At 48.4% G+C, this 11,053-nt stretch overlaps 2 protein-coding genes across 9 annotated transcripts in view; one reads left to right on the top strand and one right to left on the bottom strand.

The window, feature by feature from the left end:
* Positions 1 to 30: 30 nt before the first annotated feature.
* LOC128889443 (cysteine-rich protein 1-like) lies at positions 31 to 5,906 on the top strand. Its single transcript, XM_054147086.1, has 3 exons — positions 31 to 230; positions 5,300 to 5,452; positions 5,625 to 5,906. Exons 1-3 carry the CDS (start codon positions 191 to 193, stop codon positions 5,666 to 5,668), a joined length of 237 nt encoding a protein of 78 aa, XP_054003061.1. The 5' UTR covers positions 31 to 190; the 3' UTR covers positions 5,669 to 5,906.
* Positions 5,907 to 6,512: 606 nt separating this feature from the next.
* The window catches only part of LOC128889402 (paired box protein Pax-5-like), a 114,550-nt gene continuing 110,009 nt past the window's right edge, over positions 6,513 to 11,053 (bottom strand). For 7 of the 8 annotated variants that reach the window (XM_054147010.1, XM_054147011.1, XM_054147012.1 and 4 more), the window contains one exon: positions 6,513 to 10,413. In XM_054147010.1, coding sequence (XP_054002985.1) covers positions 10,184 to 10,413 — 230 coding nt within the window. In that variant the 3' untranslated portion in view covers positions 6,513 to 10,183. The remainder of the gene's footprint in view (positions 10,414 to 11,053) is intronic. The other variant, XM_054147017.1, reaches the window with a different exon arrangement.

Raw genomic sequence — 11,053 nt, 5'->3', positions numbered from 1 at the left:
TTCCAAGCACGCACACGTCGAGCTGGCGTTAACTCGCGTACACACGCCCAATCAACCGGAGAGTATCGCGTTACCTTGCAGAACTCGTACTAGGGGCCCAGTACGCGCTTGACCACGCTCCCGAGAGGATCTTCTTCGTCGCTCGAACAGACGTGCTCCCGATCGAAAGAAGTGTTCGCGAGGCTTGAACATGCCTAACTGCCCGAAGTGCGACAAACCGGTGTATTTCGGTGAGCAAACGAAATCCGTTTTCATTTCGAAGACCAACACCTTATAGAGTTTACGAGGGATTCGGAGCTGCTCAGGTTTGCCGTAGACTAGATCAAAACCAAGGGACAGTGGTAGTCTCTTAAGTGTTTCTCGTTACTCGATCAACCAAAATTTCTAAAGATTCTTTGTATTAGAAACGAATTTCAGGGTTTTCGCATTCGTTTAAATAGACGCGTAATTTCGCTTTAATAACAGTTAGTTTGCGTCAGTTACTGTTAAAGGATAAACAAGAAATACGTTGATCGGTAATCGTTAAAGCCGTGCTCGATTTCGCTTGCACCTTTTCGCACCAGCGATGATCGAATCTGCGATAGGGAATAATCGCAATCGATCATATCTCGTCATAGGGAATGTGTGTCGCGCGATTTGCGCGTTTTCGTCGCAAAACTGTCGTGTATCGAATGACGACACCGATGATGTCATTGCGCGACCTCGCGGTCTACCTTGACAAATATTATGTCAGCCTCGTTCCGCTGTGTGCGATCAGCGCAACGCTGACGACATGTAACACAGCAATCGCCGGAAAGGAAATTTTATACAACGGACTATACACCGTGGTCGAGAATTCCGCTACCACTTTCCGATCCAATTCTCACGAACCTCGGTACCCCGTTCTCTTTGATGATTGCTTGGATCTATATGTGTACTTTACGTACATTAATAGAACTTTGGATCGTGAGAATTAATATTATCGTATACAATCATCGCTATATCGATCCGTATGACTGTCACAACATAAAAGTATGATAGATACGATTAAGGGTCTTTAAGATATTATCGTATCTTATCCGTTGATTCTCCGAAGCATAGGCAAAAAATCGATTTTGTTCGTACGAATCACCTTATAATATATTTTTAAGCGTATTCGAAACGCGAAGGTTGCACGCTTATTATCAACGATATCGATGCACTTTTTGCTCACGTGTTTACTGGTAATCTATACTGATATTATAAAGAGGTAAAATTTGTTTTTTTGCTTGTTTGTATGTACAGGACAATTCACTTTCAAATATTAGCTCGCTATTGTCGTCTCACCACGTGGAGGTTGCTGCGATTGGAGACAATCCTGCGATTTTCTAGTTTAAAATAAAAGTGTCGAGTCTGCTACGAATAATTTCCACGGGTAACTCCGTTCGCAAACGGTTACCGTCGCGAGTTCGCATTTTCTTTTTTCCTTATCTGCGTCGATTTGGCGAGGGTCGCGAAACGACTTCGTCGAGGTTTCAGCGAGCCGTCGGGGTCGCGATAACTTTATCGGTGGCCAATTGCGCGCCGCGCTTCCCCTTCGGCACGCAGATAAACGGAAGCAGAGAAGCTGGAACGATAGCGCGTTCCCTTCGATGCGCGCGCGCAGAAGCTTCGTATTCAGAGAGGATCGCTTTTAATTGCGCGCTTCCTCTTTCGAGCGGCCTTTTAGACGGCCGTTAAAGCACTATTAGCGCTGAAAGCGGATTTTTCTGAATGCGCGGCTTGCTCTTCCTGCCGCTGCCGATTACGAATATGGGCTTTCAGATCGGCCCAAGTAGGCGTGCGAGAAACGGATGCCGTGGCGAGGGGCGAAATCGGGGAGGACGACACTCTTTTTCTTGTATCGCGGAAAAAAGTTCGAAAGAGGAAGGTCATCGGCCTCTAAGCTCCTCTCCGCGCGCGCGGTTTAATCTGTATGCGATTTCCACCGCGAGGGCAAGCCGAGGAAAGAACGCTGCTCCTCCATCGGGTTAGTCCTGGGTTCGATACTTTGCTAGTCCTTCGTTCGAAACGTAAACAGTCCTCCGATGCATCGTTTGCCGCGAAAGGTTTCATGACTGGGCCATTTTTGCGTTTCTCTCTGGTTAATCACGGCTCTTCGGATAGCGATACATGTAATTAAAAGTCGACGCGCTTCTTTGACGGATGCAAGCCGTATCTATAGCTTTCGGACGCGCTAGCAAAGTAACTTTTGAAGCTTCCTCGCCGAAGACGAAACACGCGCTACCGACGAAACGAGAAAGCGCCCTCGCGAAGAAGGCACTCGCAGCTTTTACCCTTGCGTTTTCTTTGTTTTCGAGCGAGTATTCCACGGCAATGTTCGCCGCAAAGCTGGAGGAAGCTTTTCGAGCCGGTCGCAAGAGATCCCCGACCCTTTGAGAACACGAAGACCGAAAGCTTCGAAACAAACCACGCTTAAATGATTTCTTAGCATCCGACGAAGAAGCCTCGTACTTCGTTTGGTATTATCCGCGTAAATTGTTGCAAATGCTCGACGAGACCCGACCAAAAAGGAGGTTCTACTCCTTTCGGACGACGAGCGATTGATCTTGGACGGTTCTGCATTTTTTCCGGCGAAACAAGAGAAATCTCGAGTTCTTCTTCGATCTCATGGATCGGCGATTTCTTTCGAATGAGAAAGAAATTACGACGAAAGGTAGACGTTGCACGCCGACGAGGTTCTACCGACGAATTCTTCCGTAGAATTTTCCATCGAGTTGGACACGTTGGTACGATGTTTAACGAGCGAACGAATATCGTCGGCGTATCAACGTTATCGCGTTCGATGCATCTACGCGTGGGTCTTCGAGTTTCAAACGCTTCACTGTCTCAACGATATCTCTGACCATTTTCCGATACGCGTGCGAAGCGATTCACGAACGGAATCGCCTTTCCGCGCGGAAAATCGGTCCTCGATCTCCCACGTTCCAGCGAAAAGGCGACGTTCCTAACGAGTCGCGCAACCGATGAAACGGCCGATTCGGTCGTTTCGCCGAATGTCCGTTCTTCGAGGCACGAAAGAGGAAACGAGAGGCCGAAACGGAGTCGAGGATACCGTACCGGGTCGCGTTGCGTCGAAAGCAACAACGATAAAGTGTCCAGCGACAGGGACAGCGCCAGCGGCAGCAAGGAGCCGTAGAAGAGAAGGGGACATAGGGGTAATAATAAGAAGAACAGAGTGGAAACAGGTTTGCGGAAGAATAGCCGGGTCGCGGTGGCGAACGAAGGCGCGGGAGAAGAATGAGGAGGCTCGAAGAGAGAATGAACAGCCGTCTCCTCGTTCCCTGGACCTCGACCTCTCCGGACCTTCGCGAGCCTCCACGGTTAGGATGCCGATGGTAGCGAGCCCACGACGAGGAGGTTTTCAGGGGCCTTTTGCGGCTGGATGGGTGGCAGGCGGATCGACGGTTGCGAAGAGGAGAGGAAGAGTGGGCGGCGGGGGTGGAAAACGGTCTACCAATGAAATAAAGGAAAAAGAAGGCGGAAAAGGGAAGCAAGGAAAGACCAGGGGATGGTGTTCCAAGCCTATGCAATCAGCAGCCGCCGATTGTTTGGCGCCCGAGCGCAACGATCCGTGCACACCGCTGTCTGCCTTTTCGCGCTACCACTGCACAGCACCGATGCTTGACGATTATGCACTCGCTTCTCCGCCGCCAGATAATTAGGAGTTAATTAACTAATGGCCCTTTATGCGTACCCTTCCTGCCTCCACCCTCTCTTTCCTTCCCGGCTCCATTCTACGTTCCCGTTCCCTCTTTCGCCTCTCTTACTTTTTCCCTCGGTTCTTGCTTATTTCGCGGCTACGTTTCCACTATTTCTCTCTCTCTTCGACCCGAGCGCGCATCAGCCCCTCCGCTCCTCCCCGCGGCTGCTGTCGACCCCTTTAGACCCCTTGTGTCTCTCCGCTCCTCGTCATTTTCCAATTCCCCTCGCTGGCACCAGCGTCCTTTGTGCTCCTTCTTAGACGCGGAGGAACGTTTGAATGCCAACCACCGGCCCGCCACCGGTCGACCGTGCCTTTTTTGTCTTCCCCGCGAGGTTTGATATGCCGTAATGGCATGACTCACCGCGACGCACCGAAGAAAAAAAAGGTACACTCGTGCTCCTCTGATTTCGTCGCGGCCTTTTGTCGACTTTCCGGCCAGGCGTGCGCGACGTGCATAGACGCCGAATAGGAAATCGCGAGTCCGCGGTTCGCGCTACCCTTGCTAACTGGATGTCTCGTTCGACGAGTTTCCTTTCGTTGAAGACTCAAACACCATCGAAGGATATACACTCTTGGTCGCAGGAGAGCCTCTTAGTTTCCCTCCCTTCAGGATTCACCCGCATCGAGATTCATAGCACACCCCTATAGATACCACGAAACGACGAAATTGATATCGCAGGCGTGCTTTCTTTCTGTCGCTGACTGTAATCATTCCGTTTCTCTCGAATCGAGATGGTTTTCGGTTAATCAACCGACCAAACAAAAGGTATCAGCGAGCGAGCTTCTCCGACGCGTGTCGCGATTATTCGCGAAATTCCTATGGCCCGCGACGACTACGCGTGGGAATTCTTAACGGGCCGGGTGCGGCGTCGCGATATGTTTTCTAAAGAGACGTCGGTTCGCTTTTTGTCGACGTGGTCTCGCTAACGGTCCACGGGGTGTTTCGCGTTCGCGCCTGCGATGAATAAGAGCCGCGGATCCCGTCCACAGGGAATCAACCATTCAATTTTATAATTACGAAATTGCTAATGGAGGAGGCGACGGAGGAGTCGGTGTCGTTGTTCTCGTTCTCGTCGTCTCCGGCGCGGCAATGATCACGCGACGAGTCCCGGATGGGGATGTTTCTGCATTTTGCTTGGCTCGCCGACGAGAAAGGGAGAAGATATCCAAACGAAGTCAGCGAGCGTGTCGCGATTGTCTGTCGCGATCGATACGGTCTCGTCGATGTCGTCCGACCGTTTTCAGTCTTTTCGACGTCGAAACACGAAGGCTTGATATTAATAAACGATCGTTATCGAACAGTTCGCGTTCCGTATAATGTGGAGTTGATCAAATTTCTTTCGGGCTTCTTTATGTGGGACGCAGCCACGTACGGCTTTACCGGGGTAGATCGAGGCCACGGGAATAGGTCCGATCGAACGTAACGATTTCCTCGTTTCCATTTCACTCGGTGAATCGTATGGCTCGATTGGAGGTATCGAGAACAAACGGCGAATCGATTTTTGCGACACGGGAGAACGAAACGAACCGAAAGTGCGCGGACGACTCACGCGTGGATCTCTTTGTTTGTCGCAGCCGAGAGGAAGACCTCTTTGGGGAAGGACTGGCACGGCGCCTGTTTGCGTTGCGAAAAGTGCAACAAAACTTTGACGCCGGGCAGCCATGCGGAGCACGAGGGCAAACCGTACTGCAATCATCCGTGCTACTCCACCCTCTTTGGTCCTGGAGGTAAGGAACAACTTGGTCGTCTTCGTTCAGTCCTATCTCTACCAAACCTTTTCTTTTTCTGTCTTGAAAGCGTGCTTTGTGTAACAGCTTTACGAGTAACTGAAACGTGAAAAGGTGTAAAAATTTGTTAGTTGAAGTGAATTATGTTATTGAAACATTTCTTGCGTTGCAGGTTTTGGACGAGGAGGTGCCGAGAGTTACGTTTACAAAAAGTGAAAAGTCAAGATATACAATTACTTTTAATAAGGTCCTGTTACCTATGCCGTAGAACCTATATTTAATGTAACTATTAACAGATCATCTAAGCATCAATACACGAAGTACAATTCCTTTTGTACAAAACGTTCGCAAGTTCGACGGTACGAAATACTTAAGATAAATAATTTTTTACAAGATTGTATACCGCCTATTGCAACTATTTACAAGAGTGAAATAAATGCTCGATGAGAAGAAATTGAACTGTTCGAGCGCCCTATCATCAACGCGTAAGGAAGGAATCTGCATTGCTATTCGTCGATCATGCGACCAAAGGTTATCTTTCGAGCGTATTCTACCGATGGTACGACGGAAAATATCCTCTGGGTTCACGTGTTGCATGGTAGATGGCGCACTTTATTTTCCCCGCGATCGATTCTAAGCGGGATTTTTAAATTTCTACTCCTTATAACATAGTCCGACGTTTCTAGTTTAAAATAAGACACATTGTAAACGCGCATCCTATAGACAGGAAATGAAATACATCGATACATCGATTGTGGCATACTTTATTTTCAACCTATAGTACCGTTAGACAATATTTCGTTTTTCGATTACTTTGACAATAACGATTCTTTATTTAAGATTTCGACGCGAATCTACATTACTTGTACGCGACGCGGGTCTTCGATAATCAATTCTATTCTGTTGTAACGAAAAGTCTGTCCTTCCACTCGTCCACGTGTGGAACATGAAATGTGAATCGTAGGGAAAGAGGGTTAAACGCCCCGTGAATCGTGCTTAGAGGGAATCAGTGCGTTTCCTTTATCCTGGAAAAATGTGAGTAAGTGAATTGTGGGACGAGTTTCATATAAACCTCATATTTATTTAAAAAGGATGTACAGAGTTTTGTTTGCAAGTATCAACAGCGAGACTCGGCAAGAGCGGCGCACGGAACAAGAATATCACACGGGGTTACGGAACACGAAATAAAAATTAAAAAAGATAGACAGAACCGTTCGTTTATTGTTTCGATGAAAAGAAAAATGTTCGCGGGGCGCAGCATCCAAGCCGAAGTCTCTGATTTCGCACGTTTCTCGCAATTGTCGCGGGGAGCAGATCCCCTTCGTTTGAATGCTGCGCGTAAAGCGCTTCCTCTCGCGTTGACGCTAATTTTCGTTCGCGGCTACGTCGTCGTCGACGTGCTTTCCCTAACTTTCTCGCTTACGTTTTAAAATCCGCCTCCATCTTATGGAGGCACGGAGAAAACATTCACGCGATATTGCTCTTTCGGTGGGTTTCTTTGGCAAAACTTATTACACATAGGTCGTCGTTACAATTAATAAATAATAAAGGCATTAAATAATAATAATATAATAATAATAATAATAATAATGATAATAGAATAATAATTATAATAATAATAATAATCGTGACAATAATGAAAAGTAGCGATAATAGCAAATAGAATAATAATAATCGTTAATAAACATCGTCGTTGTGGTAATAGTAATAGAGTAACAATGTGAAGTACGCAATAGTCAATTACAATCCCGACGTATGTATATTTCCCAGATAAAACATTTTTGAACGCCAGACGCGAAACGAGAAGAGCCAAGAGAGACGCTTCCCCAAGCTCGAGGAAAAATCGTCAACGCTCGAATCGCCACGAAATTTCCAGAGATCGTGGATTCCTTCTCTCTGTCTTCCTCTCCCTCCCGTCGCTTTCCATGCCCCCGTTCTTTCTGCCCGCGGTTTTACGACTCGCAACTATACAATTCTTGAATATCGATTGCGCGACGATGAGAACGGATCGAGATACTGATTCTCCTATACGCGGAACGATGGTAGACTGCTCGAAGCGACCGGTTACTGCGTGGAAAGGAAAATTCGAAGATTCATTAAGAGCACGCTTCGGATCGACCGCGCCGTATTTCCTCTGCAACTGCTCGCATCAAATCATTCTCCGCCCTTGAAATCGTTCAGGGGTTAACTTTCGTTTGAAATACTTATCGGTACTCCCTGCAACTAAAGTACAAAACTCGAAGGTGAAAGACCGCGCGAATCGTCTATTAAACGTTCTGAATGAATTCCATCGGAATGAAATGCGATTAAAACAATGCGGGAGAAATAAAACTGGGAGAAGTTTCGCGTTATCGGGCTTTTATCGTTCACGCGAGGTGCGCTCGAAAATAATTCGTTAATTATGAGATAACTGTGATGCGAGCGAATCGTGGTAGGAAACCCATTTCACGGTGAATTTCTCAAGCGAGACGCGATACGTTGATAATCCTCTGCGCGCGAGGCGGCCGTTTCTACATTATCGCGATGATTACGAAAATCGTTAATTAACATAGCCGTTTCGACGTTTTCATTGCACTACTTACATTTGTATACCGCGCGGGCACAGAATTTCGTTACTATCGAATAAATATTAAATTAAAACGAGAAACGGATCGATAAATAAACGATCTCGATTGACATTAACCGCGGGAACCTCGAATAAAATACGGTACACGTTCGAGACTAGCATCTCGATTGGTAGCGCGAGCGCATCGTATGTCGTCCACGGGAAATCAAACGTTCCGGACGCTCGCGCGTTAATTTCCTTATTAAGGTTACAAATTATCATTTTTGCCCGTTAATCACCGAGAGTTTGCGAGCACGTAACTTCTCATTATGTTACCCGCGGCCAGTCGTTAATTACGGTTTCGCGATATTTCTTATTTTTTTTTTTTTTTTTTTTACCTTTTTCGAGCGTTCCGCACGACGCGAAGCCGGAAGCGACTCGACTTCCGCGGCGCGAGAGTGGCGAAGCCGTTGGACGGAACGCGAGCACGAGCGACCGTCGAGGAAGAGTCCGCTCGCTCCTGTTCGTGAAATCGATGCCGCAGTTACAACGATCGTTACGCGCCCGCAATGGCCCACGGACGATTTGCGATCGGCGGACGCACGCAGCTCCCACCGAAGGTAACTCCTTTTTACGCCGTGCTCGCGCCATTACCCTCGGCGCGGATCGATCGCCGGCGACTCGCGTGCATCGCTCGATTTCGTTTTCGCCTTTCACGCTTTCCCGATTCTCGATATGCATTCGCTCGTTGCCCCCCTGCACGCGTCGCTCGCAAACCCGCGTTTATTTATTTACATCTAACGAGGGAGGACTCTGGAACGCTCACGTGGATCGGAGGACGAACCAGACGGGACTACGATCCGATAAATCGAGTACGTTACCCTGAAGTAGTTCGTCCTGGTGGTCAAAGGGTTGAACCTCCAGCAAGAACGGTTTCACTGTAACCTACCGGGCGTATTCGGACTGTAACCCTGTTTAATTCACTTTTCGATCCGCATACGCGTTTCGGTGTCCTCTTCTTGAAACGTCGCGCTGAGTCGTCGTAAAACTCTGTCTCCGTCGTAGCTACGCGACGCACGCAATTTTCATTCGGCAATCCCGTTTGTGGTCTTTGGTTTCTACAAAAAATATATATAATATCCTTAACAGTAGCGATCGTTACGTCGATTCCTGATTTAAAAATCTCAATAAACTTATCGGCTATATCTAATATGTATACTATACGTCACTTGGTGGGAGATGGGGTGTCGGAAGGATAGGGAGAGGGTCGTCGTGCTTATTAGGAGAAAGAACTTGCCTTTTCTGGGCAGTCGATGCTGTCTGTTTACACGGGTATATGTATATTTATATATATATATATATATTTTTTTTTTTTCACTTTATATATGTACACGTTCTAACGCGGCGTCGGTGGCAAATGTGTCTGTACGCATTCCCGTGGCTCGCGATTTCGTTTCACGGAAAACACGCGGGAAATACGCGGCCACATTTCAGTGGACGACCGATCGCGGGCATCATGTAGAAATTATGCTAACTGAGGATCGTTAAATTAAACTACCTACGGTTACGCGCACTCTACAAGAGTACCGACACTGTCGGCAAGGGCCGCGGGAATCCTGATCCAGACACTCGTCGGAGTCGCTAACGTTCGTTTAACCCTTCGACGGTCGACGCTTCTACCGTCAAAGGGTTAAAGTCGCGAACGAAACGATCGATATCGGCGAAGTTTACAGTCTTTTCGGACGAGAAGGAAACCACCGATGCAGGTATTCCCCGCTGGCGACGATTTCTAACCGCGATCCCCGATAACGATCGCGAACTCGATGCCTCGGCGTCAACGACTTTGAAGTTTGCGATCGAGTACGATATCGAAGTCTATATCTCTCTCGGAACTGTCGCATCGACGATCGACGCGAATTTTCCACGTTCGACGCTTTACAGCACGCCGATCATCGAATTCGAACGGTGTCTGGCCAGTTCGTCTCGTTCTTCGCGCTTTCAATGGGAATTATCCACGTTTCTTGCTGCGTTACGATCGGTGTTTGTTCGTTCTCGAGCCGATAAAGAGATCATTGCTTAATTTCAGCGTGGTTCTTCGTGATATGGCGTCCATCGTCATTGGTTGCCGTTCCCCTCGGTTCAGGGAAACATTCCGCCCGGAGTTGTCGACCAGGACCACAGACCGATCAGGCCAGATAAAGATCCGTCGGCGTGGAAGAGTGCTCCGTCTTGGTACACGCGCTTCCGGTCGGCGAAGCCGCGCTCGCACCGCTACTCGCCCTGGTAGCCGCTAAAGGCGACCGACTGGCCACGTCCGGGCTGTTCTCTGGGCCACCGTTGTTGCATCCGCCGCCCTGCTGCGAATTGTTGTGGGAAGACGCCAGCGTATCCCCGTTGCAATAATAGTACGTGGAGTCTGCGAAACAAGCCAAGATCTTTTAGTTTCGAACGCGTCGTTGCTCGATCTCGCGTATCGAGCTGAGAGACGCCAGAGATGGGCAAAATTTGATTCGAACGATCGATGCGAAACGCTCGGGGATGTATTCTGCGATACACTCGTGGACCAAAAGTATTTGTATAACTCGTAGCATGCTTGAGAACTCGACGATACCGCACGCAGATTGTCTTTTCGTCCAGGAGTGTACCTTTCCGTCGCCCCTCGACGAGACAAAATCAACACGCCAGATGAGACACCTACTTTTACGACGCATCAGGTTGTGTCTCTGCTCGATGATGGCGTATCCCTCGGTGGCCTCGAACGGCCAGTTGATTTTGTTTCGTCTGTAGCATATTAAGAGCCTGCGCGCACCGAAGGCGGCAGGCATTTCGGGTCTGTAACGAAAGGCGACAAACAAATATGGTTGCCTACGCTCGCGAGGGAATCGCTTTAAATACCGCTCGAGTGCGCCTCGAGGAGTTCGTTACATCCACTCTACCCTTTACGCGCGAGACCGTTTTCGATTGCTCGCCCGGCGACGATATTTACGAGATTATTTCAATTTCTGGATCGTCGATGATAACACGTTCGCGTCGCGTTGCGAAACGGCGTTCTAGAA

Source organism: Hylaeus anthracinus, unplaced genomic scaffold (genome assembly GCF_026225885.1).
Source record: "Hylaeus anthracinus isolate JK02 unplaced genomic scaffold, UHH_iyHylAnth1.0_haploid 11997, whole genome shotgun sequence".
Classification (NCBI taxonomy): domain Eukaryota; kingdom Metazoa; phylum Arthropoda; class Insecta; order Hymenoptera; family Colletidae; genus Hylaeus; species Hylaeus anthracinus.
This window is presented reverse-complemented; position numbering and strand designations above follow the sequence as displayed.